At 52.4% G+C, this 13,600-nt stretch overlaps 5 protein-coding genes across 5 annotated transcripts; 4 read left to right on the forward strand and 1 right to left on the reverse strand.

Moving 5' to 3' along the window:
* Positions 1–1,917: 1,917 nt before the first annotated feature.
* On the forward strand, positions 1,918–4,217 carry BJY04DRAFT_227157 (uncharacterized protein; the record flags this gene model as incomplete). The annotated part of the gene is made up of 4 exons (XM_073718572.1): positions 1,918–3,533; positions 3,584–3,691; positions 3,751–3,857; positions 3,907–4,217. 4 exons carry the CDS (start codon positions 1,918–1,920, stop codon positions 4,215–4,217), a joined length of 2,142 nt encoding a protein of 713 aa, XP_073576628.1.
* Positions 4,218–4,301: 84 nt separating this feature from the next.
* Positions 4,302–4,930, reverse strand: BJY04DRAFT_42275 (uncharacterized protein). The gene is made up of 2 exons (XM_073720355.1): positions 4,880–4,930; positions 4,302–4,829 (listed from the first exon to the last, which is right to left on the reverse strand). Exon 2 carries the CDS (start codon positions 4,825–4,827, stop codon positions 4,387–4,389), a length of 441 nt encoding a protein of 146 aa, XP_073576629.1. The 5' UTR covers positions 4,828–4,829; positions 4,880–4,930; the 3' UTR covers positions 4,302–4,386.
* A 1,089-nt stretch (positions 4,931–6,019) lies between these two features.
* Positions 6,020–8,546, forward strand: BJY04DRAFT_212793 (uncharacterized protein; the record flags this gene model as incomplete). The annotated part of the gene is made up of 3 exons (XM_073714692.1): positions 6,020–6,420; positions 6,493–8,146; positions 8,208–8,546. The coding sequence occupies 3 exons, from the start codon at positions 6,020–6,022 to the stop codon at positions 8,544–8,546; spliced, it is 2,394 nt and encodes a 797-aa protein (XP_073576630.1).
* A 341-nt stretch (positions 8,547–8,887) lies between these two features.
* On the forward strand, positions 8,888–11,377 carry BJY04DRAFT_227159 (Zn(II)2Cys6 transcription factor; the record flags this gene model as incomplete). The annotated part of the gene is made up of 3 exons (XM_073718573.1): positions 8,888–9,576; positions 9,621–10,495; positions 10,545–11,377. The coding sequence occupies 3 exons, from the start codon at positions 8,888–8,890 to the stop codon at positions 11,360–11,362; spliced, it is 2,382 nt and encodes a 793-aa protein (XP_073576631.1). The 3' UTR covers positions 11,363–11,377.
* Positions 11,378–11,709: 332 nt separating this feature from the next.
* On the forward strand, positions 11,710–12,880 carry BJY04DRAFT_204522 (isocitrate lyase/PEP mutase family protein; the record flags this gene model as incomplete). Its single annotated transcript, XM_073713499.1, has 3 exons — positions 11,710–12,131; positions 12,223–12,278; positions 12,330–12,880. 3 exons carry the CDS (start codon positions 11,710–11,712, stop codon positions 12,878–12,880), a joined length of 1,029 nt encoding a protein of 342 aa, XP_073576632.1.
* Between the last annotated feature and the right edge of the window lie 720 nt (positions 12,881–13,600).

Below are 13,600 nucleotides of genomic sequence, written 5' to 3' on the forward strand. Positions count from 1 at the left end.
GTTTCCGTAAACATTGGCATATTCGACAGCTATTGTCTGGTCATCGTCTTGTATATCGATATCATGGTGGCGGATATCGGAACCCTGACAATCTGCCTCCTTGCAATTCAGACAGCTTACTGGATAGAGCATCTATCTTGGATAGATTGAGGAACATTTTAGAAGCGTCCAAGCGTTTGCGATGAAACAGATGACGCGGCGTGGATCTCTGCTACACGATCTAGAGGAGATGTCTCTTTGCACCGGGCTGACCGGGCAGAGGGACCGCGGTATGCGAGAACTGGAGGGCCACTCAAATACAGCCTAATGGTAGGAAGGGGCATAGTACGAGCCTTTTGGACATGATGCACTGACAAGTTAGCTAGATGCAGTTGACGCAGTGGAGAGGGCGATGAGTCTAGTTTCAATGTCCCTGGTACTCGGTTATTACTCCGCATGCAGGTAACCATAACTCGAGTATACTGCACGGTATATACGAACTTTCTCTTAACTTGAAGATATCACAGCTCAATGCGCAACAGCCTAAGCCCCAAAATACACTTACTTGACCCCACGACAAATCACTAGTCCCCGATATCGAACATCGTCATCCCCGGACAGACACGGATACTCCCGGCAAGACCACCAACCCATCATCCATCACCAACCAAACAAACCCCTCACCACCACTATCCAAACGTAGCACAACTCAAATAAGAACCAGTCCGACATCGGCCCTCTCTTTCGAAACCCATAACCCCTCATAAACACCCCCCCCCTCACCCCCAGCAACACCCCTTCCCTTCCCACCTCAGAGGTCGGTCTCAACCATACCACACATTCACATTCACAATGCCAATCCCAACCCACCCCCAAACAACCCACAAGATCACCCTCCTCCCCGGCGACGGCATCGGCCCCGTTCTTGCCACCCACGCCGAACACCTCCTAAACACAATCCAGCAAACCCGCCCACACCTCTCCTTCTCTATCTCCCGACACGCCTTTGGTGGCGCCGCACTCGCCTCCGGCCACGACAGTACCCTCCCAACCACAACCCTCGATGCGGCGCGCAGCGCCTCTGCAGTCCTCCTCTGCGCATGCAACGACCCCTCCTACGGCCTGGAGCCCGAAAAGGGTCTGCTCAGACTCCGCGAGGAACTAGGCGTGCATGCGAATATCAGACCCGTGGCGTTTCCGAGTGAGAGTGTTGTTGGGTTAAGTGCGTATAAGGAGGGAAAAGTCAAGGATATTGATATCACCTTCGTACGGGATTTGATGGGGGGTGTATACTACGGGGAGAGAAAAGAGGCTGGTCAGGACGGGTATGCGTTTGATGTGACGCCGTACCATAAGCGTGACATCGAGCGGTTGGCGCGGTGGGCGGGGAAGTATGCACGGGGATTCAACCCGGTGAAGAAAGTGTTTTCGGTGGATAAGTATAATGTCATGGCGACGGGACGGTTGTGGAGGGGTGTTGTGCGTGAGGTCTTTGAGAGGGAGTTTCCGGATGTACCGCTGGAGCATGTCCTTGTTGATACCGCTTCAGCGATTCTTGCGGCCGAGCCTACGAGTTTGAATGGGCTTGTGCTGACGGAGAATATGTTTGGGGATATTCTCTCTGACCAGGCTGGGGGGATTATCGGGTCGAGTGATGTGCTTGCTTCGGCGGCGATTTCTGGTTCCGGGCCGGGGATATTCGAGCCGTTGGATATTAAGATGAAGAGCGAGTTGAAGAACCCGCTGGGGATTGTGCAGGCTGTTGGGCTGATGCTGGAGATGGGGCTTGGATTGCATGCGGAGGCGGATGCGTTGGCGAAGGCTGTTCGGCAGACGCTCGATCCGGTGGAGTTGATTGGGTCTGATGTGAGGACTGTTGACCTGGGTGGGACAGCGACGGCGGAGGAGTTTATGGGGAAGTTGCTGCATAATCTGGATATGTATCTGGAGGCTGCGAACTCGGCGGATCTTGCGGCGCAAAGGAGCGCGAGACCGCCGTCGCCAATGGCGAGCTCTGTATCGTCTCTGACAGTGGAGCGTCGCCCGATGGGGATTATCGAGAAGATCATGACGCATGCAGGCGTTGGACTGACACGAGCGGACGTTCGACCTGGGGAGATGATCTGCGTCAAGGTGGATTGGACGATTACCTCGGAGCTTCTCTGGGCTGGGATGGAGAAGACCTACGATCAAATGGGACGGCCACGGCCGTATCGGAATGACAGACTCTGGCTTGCAGTTGACCACACTGTTGACCCGCGGACGAACCACCAACCGCGTCAGCAGGGCCTTATGGCCAAAGCAGAGCGGTTCCGGCGTGAAGCCAAGATCATCGATTACCTCCCGGCGAACACGAGTATCATGCATACGGACTTCACCCGCGATCGCGCTCAACCCGGCCGGATAGTCGTTGGCAGCGACTCGCATACCTGCTCCGCAGGAAGCATGGGCTCGTTCGCAGTGGGCTTTGGCGCAGCCGACGTCGTGATGCCTATGGTGACCGGCGAGACGTGGTTCCGCGTCCCAGAAGTCTGCCGTATCAACTTTGTTGGAAGCTTGCCCTTTGGCGTGGGAGGTAAAGATGTAATCCTCCATATTCTTGGCCTCTTCAAACGGAACACAATCGCGTTTCAACGAGCTGTTGAGTATGGTGGCCCCGGTCTCAAAGAACTCTCCATGGATGCACGCTTTGCAATCGCGAACATGAACACCGAATTCGGGGGCATGGGAGCATGTTTCGAGGCGGACGAGATCACAGCAGACTGGGTTGCCCGCCGACCACACCCGCATCATCGACAAGGTGGGCTGTACTTCCGCACTGACCCCGGCGCGCAGTACGCTGAGGAGAGGACGATCGACCTGTCCGAGGTTGGACTCACCATGGCCCTGTACCCCAACCCAGACCACGTTGTCCCCGTGACTGAGAAGGCGGGCATGAAGCTAGATGGTTGTTTCATTGGTGCATGTACGACCACGGAAGAGGACTTGATTGTTGGCGCATTAGTCCTCGAAGCCGGTCTCGAAGCTGGCCTTGTCCCAGTCTCCCATGGAAAACGACGCGTCACACCGGGGAGTCTGACGATTATAAAAAACCTCGAACGACTAGGTCTTACCTCTATATATCGACAGGCAGGCTTTGACATCGGTGCCCCAGGATGCTCTTACTGCGTCGGTATCAACGACGTCGACGTAGCAGGTGAAGGCGAAGTATGGCTTTCGTCTCAAAACAGAAACTTCAGGAACAGAATGGGAAAGGGTAGTTTTGGCAATATCACCTGTGCTGCAGCTGTCGCGGCGTCGAGTTTCACTATGGAGGTTACCGACCCAAGACCATTCCTAGACCGCATCGATAAGGGCCGGTTTGATAAGTTTGTGAGCACTTGGAAGAACGTTGTCAGGATCTCGCCCGAGATTCATGAACCGCAGCCTGAGGTTGGGGATTTTGAGCCTGCTATATCGGGGATGTTGGATAGTATGCCAAAGAAGCATGGGGGGAGAGTATCGTCGAGGATTGTTAGGTCGAAGGTGCAGCGGTTCGCGGAGAATGTTGATACGTGAGTTATTCGAACATTGGTATCCGTTCGAGACTAACCTGTACCTTTAGAGATGCTATCATTCCCGCCGAGTTCATGCCTGGTGTCGACAATGCGGACTTGGGCAGCCATTGCTTTCAGTACTTCCGTCCTGAGTTCAGGGAGAAGGCATTTAATGGGTCACAAATAATGCAATTATTTCTCCAGCTCCTCTAGCTGCTTTTACTGACTACTATAGTGTCGCCGAACACGGTTTCGGTAGTGGATCATCCCGCGAAGACGCCGTGAGAGCTCTTCTCGGCTCTGAGATACAAGTTGTGATTGCAAAAGGATTTGCCTTTATTTGTACGTGCAATAGCCATTATCATTGGGGTTTCTGAGCTAAAAAGACTAGATGAGCGAAACCAACTCAACATGGGCCTGTTCAACATCAAGCTCCAAGACGAGGAGTTCTACTCGAATGTGCACGAAGACTCTGTAGTCACCATCAACAAGGATAGGAAGACTATTAAGATTGAAGGCTATGACAAGATCTTCCAATATGAACAGTCGGAGATTGAGGAGGCATTACTAGACGCAGGAGGTGTGATGCCACTGTATACAGAATTTGGCAATGCTATCTTCAGACAGCTTACCAAGCCGAAAAAGGACAAGAAAGGGTACTCGAATGGTAGCCCCAAGAAGGAGAGTGGGATTAGTTGGTAGAACTCTGTAGAACAATTTCATGAAGCAATTTCATCCATTCTCTGTAACTGACTTCCACTACTGCAATACCTCAGGGCAGCAGTACCTGCTCCTTAACAACAATCCGAGAATCCTCATTGTGAACAACAGCACCCATCCATAAGGTCCATGGCTGCAGAATACCTCCAATTTAAGGGCAGTTAATTCCCCTCCTCCAGTAGTTGGCCCAAGCAAGAGTCGAAACAGGGCTATACTCAACCCCATTGGCGGACTCGCCATCGGGATAGATACTCAGGAGATCGCCACCAGTGCGCTGGACCGTAATCTCGCCGTCGTCGCCGATCTTCACATCACCCCCGTCCTCTCCGAACGAAGTCCAAGTAAACTCGTACGACTCGCCGTTGTACTCGAGCGTGTGGGAGTCTGCACCACACTCGACCTTCGCGGATGCGTCGGGTGTGGTACTGCGAACGCCGTCTTCGGCGAGGTCGCCGGACCAAATGCGCACGTCGCAGGCGATGGAGTTGCTGCCGTCGGCGACGTTCTGCTGGTGGGTTGCTCGTATGCCGAGGGTGCAGGCGGTGCTGAGGCCGGCGGAGAGGAGGATGGGGAGGAGGGTTGGGAGGTGCATTTCTGGGATGGAGTTAGTTGTTGTCAATTGACGAAGGTGGAAGCTCACTTACTCGAGTAGTGAGTTGGTTTTCGTTCCGATTTGTATCTGAAGCCTGTTGTGCTGGTGCTGATGCTGATTCTAGGAAGGCATTGATCGTCCTTTTATACCTTTTCTCAAAGCTCTTTACCGTGAAATTGTTGCATGATGGCTGTATACAAGATGTCATTGTGCATCTGTATACTACTCTGTGTCCCTGTTTTGATGGGAGGCCTAGGATGATCTGCAATGCTAACTTGGAACTGTCTAGCCTGATGCCGTTCACAAACAAGGAATGAGGGCTGTACCAAGCCTTCTAGGAGCGCTTTTACCCCTGTTTTCTATATACTTTGTTGCGCCACGCTGGTCATTGTGGATCTCTAGGGCTAACGCCGCCGCCGTTCCCGTGGGGAGCCTAACCCCGGGTGCAACGTCGATTGTGGAGTTGGGCCAGGAGCATGGTGATTGCTAACATAACAACACATCAGACGTCAAGCGACCCTTGGGGTTTGGCTGTTTGCCATGAATTTGATGCGCTGATGCCTCTTTATGCATGGGGTCTTGGTACTGCGAATATTCATTATGGTAAGTGGATGAATTCGGATCCATATGTCTGTATTACACGCTTCAATTACTATGCGGGGCGCTTCGATTAGATTATACCCCATTATCCGCTTAGGAACGGCGGCCGTGAGATCGTACCGCATACTCTTCTACAAGCTTTTTACCATCTTATTGTGAAACTGTATTGGAAACGCGCAATATCTGTGAAGGCGATCTATGCTGATGCATGAACTGGCTCCAAGGAGTTAGGGAAATGGAGTAGTGATAGTTCAATGAATTCTGTGTTGCTTAACTGGTCTTGATGAGTCGTCATATATGATCAATGCCTAAGTACTGCAAAGTCTGATTATTTTAACTGGTGACTGGTAATTAGCAGAGACACAAAGTTGGATTCTCAGTTGAGAGAAGAGGAAAATCAAAAAAGGCCTCCTCCCATGCCTGTCGGAACTGTCGTATCACTGGCTGGCTGCTAGGCTGCGTGCTTGCTTTTTCCAAAGCGCCTAGCTCAAGCCTTGTTGCAGCTGAGCTGAGGACAGTGCCCCGAGATCCTTTCCAGCGCGTTTGATCTCTCCTTATTCCAAACTACTTACTGCTTCAGCCATCTGCGAGAATGGATAATTCATCGGACGATACGCAAACAGACCTTGCGTACACAGCAAACCGCATCGCAGTCAGTGCACTCGCTTTGGCGGTTGCTGCCTTTGTTGTCGGCTTTTTTCAGCTGCTCATTGGAAACCTGATCTCCTCTACCCTTCGTTGGAAGACCAATCAGGCGGCGATTGGCGTGTCGGCGAGACAACGCACCTGGGGGCTCTCGTATGGCAAAGTTAAGATTTATTATCCTGAGATTGACTTTAGCTACCGCGCAATTCTCGCCGCCCTAGTTGAGTCCGAGTACGAGCGTGTGAGCATATTCCCTGGTGCTCGTGATCTCCGAAGGCATGACATAAGTGGCCTTTGGGTAGCGTCAAAGAAAAAAGCTGAAGTAGACGAGTACGACGACTCAGAAGAGTGAGTGGGTGGAGCAAAGCCGCGCAATAGTCATGAAGAGGCGCGGGCATCTGCTGACTCGCTATCGCAGAGAAAGCGGACCTTTGATCCTGACGAGACGGAAAGACAGAGCCTTTCTGCACCTGGACGAGAAGATTTGACATGGTTTGAGCGGTTGCAAGATCTGATTTACGTGATAAGATTGGAGAGGCCCCAAATGCTTCGAACTTACAGGATAGGACATGGCAGGAAGCGGAAGAGTGGAAGCTTTAGTCGGCCTCGTGCAACATGGGCACAGCTCGTCCAAGCAGCTGGAATTAATGATACCTCTGCGCTCACGCTAGGCCATGAAGACGCAGATTCGATTCCAACAAGCATTGACGTACCCATTCAACGGCCTAGATTGTTTGACATAGGATGCCTTGCATTGTTACTGGGCTTTGAGTCTGTAAAAATCAATGCTGAGACCCGTGTATTACAAGCTGTCAGTCCGTATGGTACAATCACCACGGAGGAGATCCCGACGTTTGGAAAAGTGATCCGCTTCGAGGGAGACATTCAGTCGATATCGAAATCCAAATTCCTGAGACAGTGGCAGACAGCTAGGTCTTGCTGGCTGGCAGGAGCGATGTGTTTTGCTGTCGGTAATATCGATGTGGGTTGCTTCAATGGTGATGCCATGGCCATTTGTGTCATTGAGACAAGAAAGCAAAGAAATATCAGGCTTGACGGCAGGAGCCTCCCTCTGAAAATTCTCTTCCAGGCCGTCATTGAGAATTGGAGCTTCGAATACTACGCCCAAATGGTCGATTTGTTCTACTTTCGTGGTGCACCGACCATCCAAGAATTCATCCATGAGGCAAATATCCTGTTGGGGACAGGCGGATCGCTGTCTTCCCCAACGGGTGGTGGCAACGATGTGCTCTTCATGACAAACCGTAGCCAATCTATACAGGATATCGTCAAATCCATTGCAGAGTGGCAGGCAAGAGCAAATCTTACGGTACCCACAATTCTTGCAGCTAGTTCGTTCGCCGGCCTTCCGATGGTCACTTGTGGGTTTCCCTCCGAAATCATGCTGCTTCCCTTCCTGCCCTGGTTCCAGCTCGAATCCCGATCTCTGTCAGAGATGTTTCAGCAAGTTGAAGCCGATATTTCATTTGTCAAAGTCTCACACAGCCTCTTGGAGTCCAGATTTTACTCGCCAAATGTTGGATCGGCCCCCCTAGGCAGGCTTCCCCCCACCACATCGTTTGGCTTCACCGGCTGGGGTTTCGGGGCCCTGGGCAGTTTGCGTGAGATCATGCCTGACGAAGTCCGGAGTGAAATGCCACCCCCTTGTACTTCTGGCAATGCGAGAATAAACATCAAGGCTCCACTGCTGCCTCAGATGGTACAGCTCATTGAAGATTTCAATCCAATCAAATGGGCTGAGGACTTTACTGCTGCTCGTTATCGATACAAAGACCGCCAGGTCAATCCGCAGAATCTGCTCTGGCTCCAGATAACGGCGCTTGACATTGTCATCAGGCTCCATATTCGAGGATCCCTTGATGACATGGACAAGTCAGACATTGCCATGAATTCGGGGGATGCTCTAGGCAAGGATGGCAAATGGTCCACTGCAGAAAGAAACGTTCTCCTCGGTATTGTTATGAGCTGGGATCCTACAGCACTTGGCAGTCAAGACAAAGTAATACCGAAGAGGGGACCTCAAAGAAGAGGTCAGGCTCCTACTACAAACCAGGTAAGCATGCACTTTAGTTGCTTCTAGAATACTCGAAAGACGAATGCTCAATTTCCTCTAGCAGCACAGCCCCGAGAAAAACGACCCTACTACCCAATCGAGTAGCGAGGCTACGAGACAAGGCCCTGTCCCAGGCTTGATGTGGTCTGAACTGAGCTCAAAAGCAAAAGCCTCCCCTTCAACAGGCAAACTTGAGCCATGGGACCTCCAGTCCGCCTTGGAAAAATATGCTCAGATTGATTTTGGCGGAGATACACAGCAGAGCAAACGTGAGTATAAGAAACTTGCAATGTTTCTTAAGCTACGGGGTCTTCTCCTGATTGCCTTTTTGATGGTTGGTGTGGACTCATCGGACGTTTACTTAGCGGGGGAGCATGACATCAAAATGCCTTTCGTTTGATCAGCTCGGTTCCTTTTTAAAGATCTATAGGTGTACTGTGTATCTCAGTCTCTATACACCTCTTGTCCTGGACTACAATGGCCGGAAAGTAAAGCACTGCTAGTATAACTTACAACGCAAAAAAAACTTATCTATGTTCTGTATATCAGTATATGAAGCCAAGATGACCCTAATTAACTCACACCTACCCACCCAATAACATCCCACCCATTACATCTATTGTCTCCACAGGCAAGCTGTCTCCACAGGCAAGCTAACCCTACTTTTCCCCGCCTTTCGCTTCCCGCTCATACCCGACCCAACCTCTTCCCCAGATTCTCCCTCCCACCACCACCCACGCCATGCCACCAACGCCCGCTCAAAACCGCCCCAGCGCCTCTTACAAGCGGGGCTACGTCGCCTGTCTCAGCTGCCGCGCGCGCAAAGTCCGCTGCGTGCTTGGATCCAAGCCGCCCTGCGCAAAATGCCAGCGGGAGCATCGAGAGTGTCTGTTTCAGCGGACTGAGAAGAAGGGGAAGAGGCGGGAGGCGCCGAAGTGGACGAGGCAGGCGGAGAGTATGAGTGTAGATCGATCGTCTCCAAGTCAACCACAAGACCAAGATGAACATGGAGGTAATGAGGGTGAGGATGAGACGACAGGGGGCTCCGAACCTAGCCGTCGCAATTCCACAATTGAGGGAAGACAGGACGATGACAATCGCAATCCTAACTCGCGGGCTCACGGCAATGGATCCGAAGAGGAGTCGCCGCTAACGGATCCGGTTATGTCGACTATCTTCACGCGGCCGAGCGATGCGCTGGATGTGTTGTTTGATGCCGCGAGACAAGTACCCGTGCAGGAGGCAGGATTTTCGGCCCCGGGAACCTTTCCGGGACATGGAGCTGCTGCCAAGTCGGTTTCGGAGAGCGGCCAGCTTGCCGTGTCGGCACTGTCACAGCCGAGCGAGGAGGTTCTGGACCTCTGGGATAAGTGTCGGTTTGTGCGGCAGGGGTGGTTTACGGCGCAGGAGGCGGTTACTTATCTTGACTTGTAAGTATGCTTCTTATATTCTGTCGATGCTTGCTGATTTTCAGATTTTATCGCTACCTGGCGCCACTCTCGCCCGTTTTAACGGACAAATACCGCGATCATGGGAACCACCTTTGTCTTATTGCCGAGGAGCCTATGCTGTGCTGTACTCTGCTTATGATCTCTTCTCGCTACTTCATCCTACCTGGAGCTGGTGGCGTTTCTCGGAGTCACTTCATCCATCAACGGCTGTGGCAGTACTGTGAGCTCTTGATTCGACGTCTCATGTTCGGGCAAGAAAAGCACTCTACTGCGAAAACACGCATTGTCGGGTCAATTGAGAGTCTTATACTGATATCAGACTGGCATCCTCGATCTGTGCACTTTCCCCCGGATACAGAGGGCTGGGATGGTGAGCTCATCTCTCCAGCATACGATCGGCGCAACCGACTACACACAAACGGCGATGTTCCTCTAATCCGATGGCGCGAAGACGTATTCGAACCTGCGCGTCGCTCGGAACGTATGTCATGGATGCTCCTCGGCGCTGCGACTAGTCTGGCATATGAACTGGGGATATTCGACGGGGCGACAGCCAGTGACCCCCAACTAAATGCTCGTTACAGCCGTGCGGTTCGCCTTCTTTATGTCTATGTCACCCAGATGGCTGTAAAAATGGGCTGTTCATCATTGCTCCCGGATAATATGCCTGTCGCTGCAACGGCACAATCAACAGCGGAAGCAGCAATCGACCAGCAGTGGTCTACTTGTATGAGGCTATGGACAGAGCTAACACGACTGATGAAGACCGCATCGGCCATGTTCTTCCAATCCATGCAGTATACCAAGCAGCAACTAGGTTCGGGCCAGTATATTATTCTGCTACAGCATTTCGCGCCGTCGCTCGATCGGTGGCATGAGCAACTAACAGCATCTCCTGGTACTTTGATGGTCCCTGTTACAAGACAAATCTAATTTCCGACACCTAGATATACCTCGATCTCTTTCCTCCCTCATCCTAATCGAATACCACTACCTAAAATCCTGCACTAGCGCCCTATCCATCCAAGCTGTCGTCGAGCGCGCCGTCTCCCGCTCCACAACCCAACTCACCGAGGGCGTCGAATCCTGCATCCTCCCACAAGACCACACCTTTATCCGCGACGTGGTGAGCGGGTCACGGAGCGTCCTCGAAATAGCCAGCGCAATGGCTGCAGAGGGCCAGCTGCGCTACGCACCACTCCGCACACTGATCTGTATCACCTCTTCGTCAATCTTTCTCCTCAAGGCAATAAGTCTCGGAGCTCGATACGCAGATCTGCAGACATCACTTGATACGTTGGACCGATGCATTATTGCGCTTCGGTCGTCGGGAACAGACGACATGGACTTTACCCTTCGCTACGCGACGCTGTTGGAGAAACATGTTGCGCGGTTTAGAGCGAACTTTATTCTCCCCGGTCATACCCCGAACCCTCTTTCGTCCGCTGGGGCAACTATACCCACCGGTACATTCAGCTATACCTCTCCTCTGACTCAACGGCAACACGACGATACGTTAGGGCTGTCCGGGACGACACCGTATAATACCGGCAGCACATTAACCTGGGCGCAACAGCCCTACACCGGCCTCGACCAGATACCCGGAAGCGAAGACTGGTGGGCGAGACCGTTTGATCCGAATATCGCGCCGTTTAGTAATGGCGGTGGACACGGGGAGGGGGTTTCGTTAGGGTTGGAGCTGGACAGTCTGGACTTTTTGTGGAATTTGCCGATGCTGGGGGATGTGGATATCCCTCCTTCATAGTGAAACCATGTAAATATTGGAAAGGAAGTGAAAGATAGTCCTTTAGACCAAAGTTATGCCTCTCTCGGCCGGTACGGACGAACCTATGCAGGAGATAACTATATCAGACCCCTGTCTACCGAGCTCGGGGCCGCTGGTAGCCGAGACGACCACCCCTCATATGGGGGGTATACTCGCCTAGCAGGGGACGTTTTTATATGAATCTGGATCGACTCCGACGTCGGAGGCTGTTCTTCGCGGGGCATGGACGCATATATAGCTGTTTAACCTCCCCGCACAGCATAACAACTCCCTATCCAGCACAATTCTATACAAACCCGTCTCAACCACCCAATCCAACGAACAAAATGTCTTCTCAAACTCAAACCCCCTACCCCTTTTCCTTCTCCTCTCCATTAACCACCAACAACGGTACCACTACCACTGACACCCTGTACCCCCTAACCCGCGGCGCAACCCCCTCCCACCAAGCCACCCGTCTCCGCTCCATGATCCTCGAAGCGCACAACGACCCCTCCAAGATCCTCGCCCACGTCTGCTCCTACGACGCACTCACCTCCAAGCTCTGCGAGGACGCGGGATTCCCCGCGATTTTCCTCGCGGGCTACGCAATCGCAAGCTCCCTCGCCCTGCCGGATACAGGGTACATTGCGTTCCAGGAAGTCGCGGGAAAGATCCAGGAAGTTGTGCCGGCTGTCAACATCCCTGTTATCGCGGATGGGGATACCGGGTATGGGGGGCCGATGAATGTCAGACGGACTGTCCAGGGGTATGTTTCCGATCCCTTTCTCCCTACTTTCGTCTTTCATCTTCCGTACTGTCGGGAGGATATGGATGCTGATTGAAGATGTGTGGAATAGATTCGCGCACGCCGGCGCAGCAGGAATCATGATTGAAGATCAGACGTGGCCAAAACGTGAGCCCTTTCAGAGCAGACTCGAGCTATAGCAGATTCTAACAGACCCAGGCTGCGGCCACACCCAAGGAAAATCCGTCGTCAGCCGCTCCGAAGCGTACGCGCGGTGGCGCGCCGCCGTCGACGCCCGCAACGAAGGACTTGACATCTGGATCCTCGCGCGCACAGACAGTCTAATCCACGGGTACGACGAAGCACTCACGCGCGCGCGCGAGGCAATCGCCATCGGCGTCGACGCTGTCTTCGTTGAGGCCCTCCCTGATCGGGCGTCTATGGAGCGGCTACGTGCGGATCTGGGGTTCCCGTTGCTGGCTAATATCATTGAGGGTGGGAAGACGGAGAATCTGAGTGCGAAGGAGCTTGCGGAGATTGGATATAGTGCTGTTGCGTATCCGTGGACGCTTGTTGCGGCGAAACTGAAGAGTGTGAGGAGTGCGTTGGAGGGGGTTAAGGGAAGTCTTTTGACGGGGGCGCCGCCGGTGATTTTGGGGTATCGGGAGGTTTGTGAGGGGGTGGGGTTTGAGAGGTATTATGAGTTGGAGGAGAGGTATCAGTTTGAGGAGTCGATGACGGGGAGTAAGGGGTATCGGTTTGAGAAGTAGTGGTCGTGAGCCCTTATGAAGGTCGTACTGTGTAGGTGAGCAGGGGCCATAACGTTACGCTATGGTATACCTATCTGTCTGCAAGGTTTCTAAGTTTAGCCACGACTTCGGATCTGAATCAATTTGGATTTGTCTGCATTGGTTCCAATCCTATCATCCCAACCCATAACGCATCAGAGAGCAAATGCTTAGCATCAACGCACTCGCAACACTCCAGATGGCAACCGGCATCTCCCGTATCTGCAGGTGTCTCCCAAAACCTGGTCTATGTATTTAACCACTAGGTCCTGCAGAGTATATGTTTGCAGATGAACCACGAGAGATAATCCTCTTCATTGAGAATCGTTGGATTGTCTGTTCAGCCTCGTCTAAGCCACCTTCTAACTACGTGGGTTCAGTTCATTTGTCAACGTGATTATGTTGGTGTTACCACAGCCGCACTCGATGAAATGGCAGGCGCCGAGGAGGGTCTTTCAATTCACGCAGTCCCACCCCCCAAAATTTCGACCATCTCATCTGAAACTATTACCTGCAATAGACTGCGGTACTTGATAAAGAAGAAAGACAATGTACTTGATAAAGAAGAAAGACAATGAGCGATCCATTCTCGGTCAGCGCGGGCGTTCTGGGTGTTGTATCCCTGAGTCTTACCCTGTGTCAAGGCCTTCTGCGCTATTACAGGCCCTGGAAGGACTATGATGAGCAGATTCAAGGATTCAC

Source organism: Aspergillus karnatakaensis (assembly GCF_047715665.1).
Source record: "Aspergillus karnatakaensis strain CBS 102800 unplaced genomic scaffold BJY04scaffold_2, whole genome shotgun sequence".
Taxonomy (NCBI): Eukaryota; Fungi; Ascomycota; class Eurotiomycetes; order Eurotiales; family Aspergillaceae; genus Aspergillus; species Aspergillus karnatakaensis.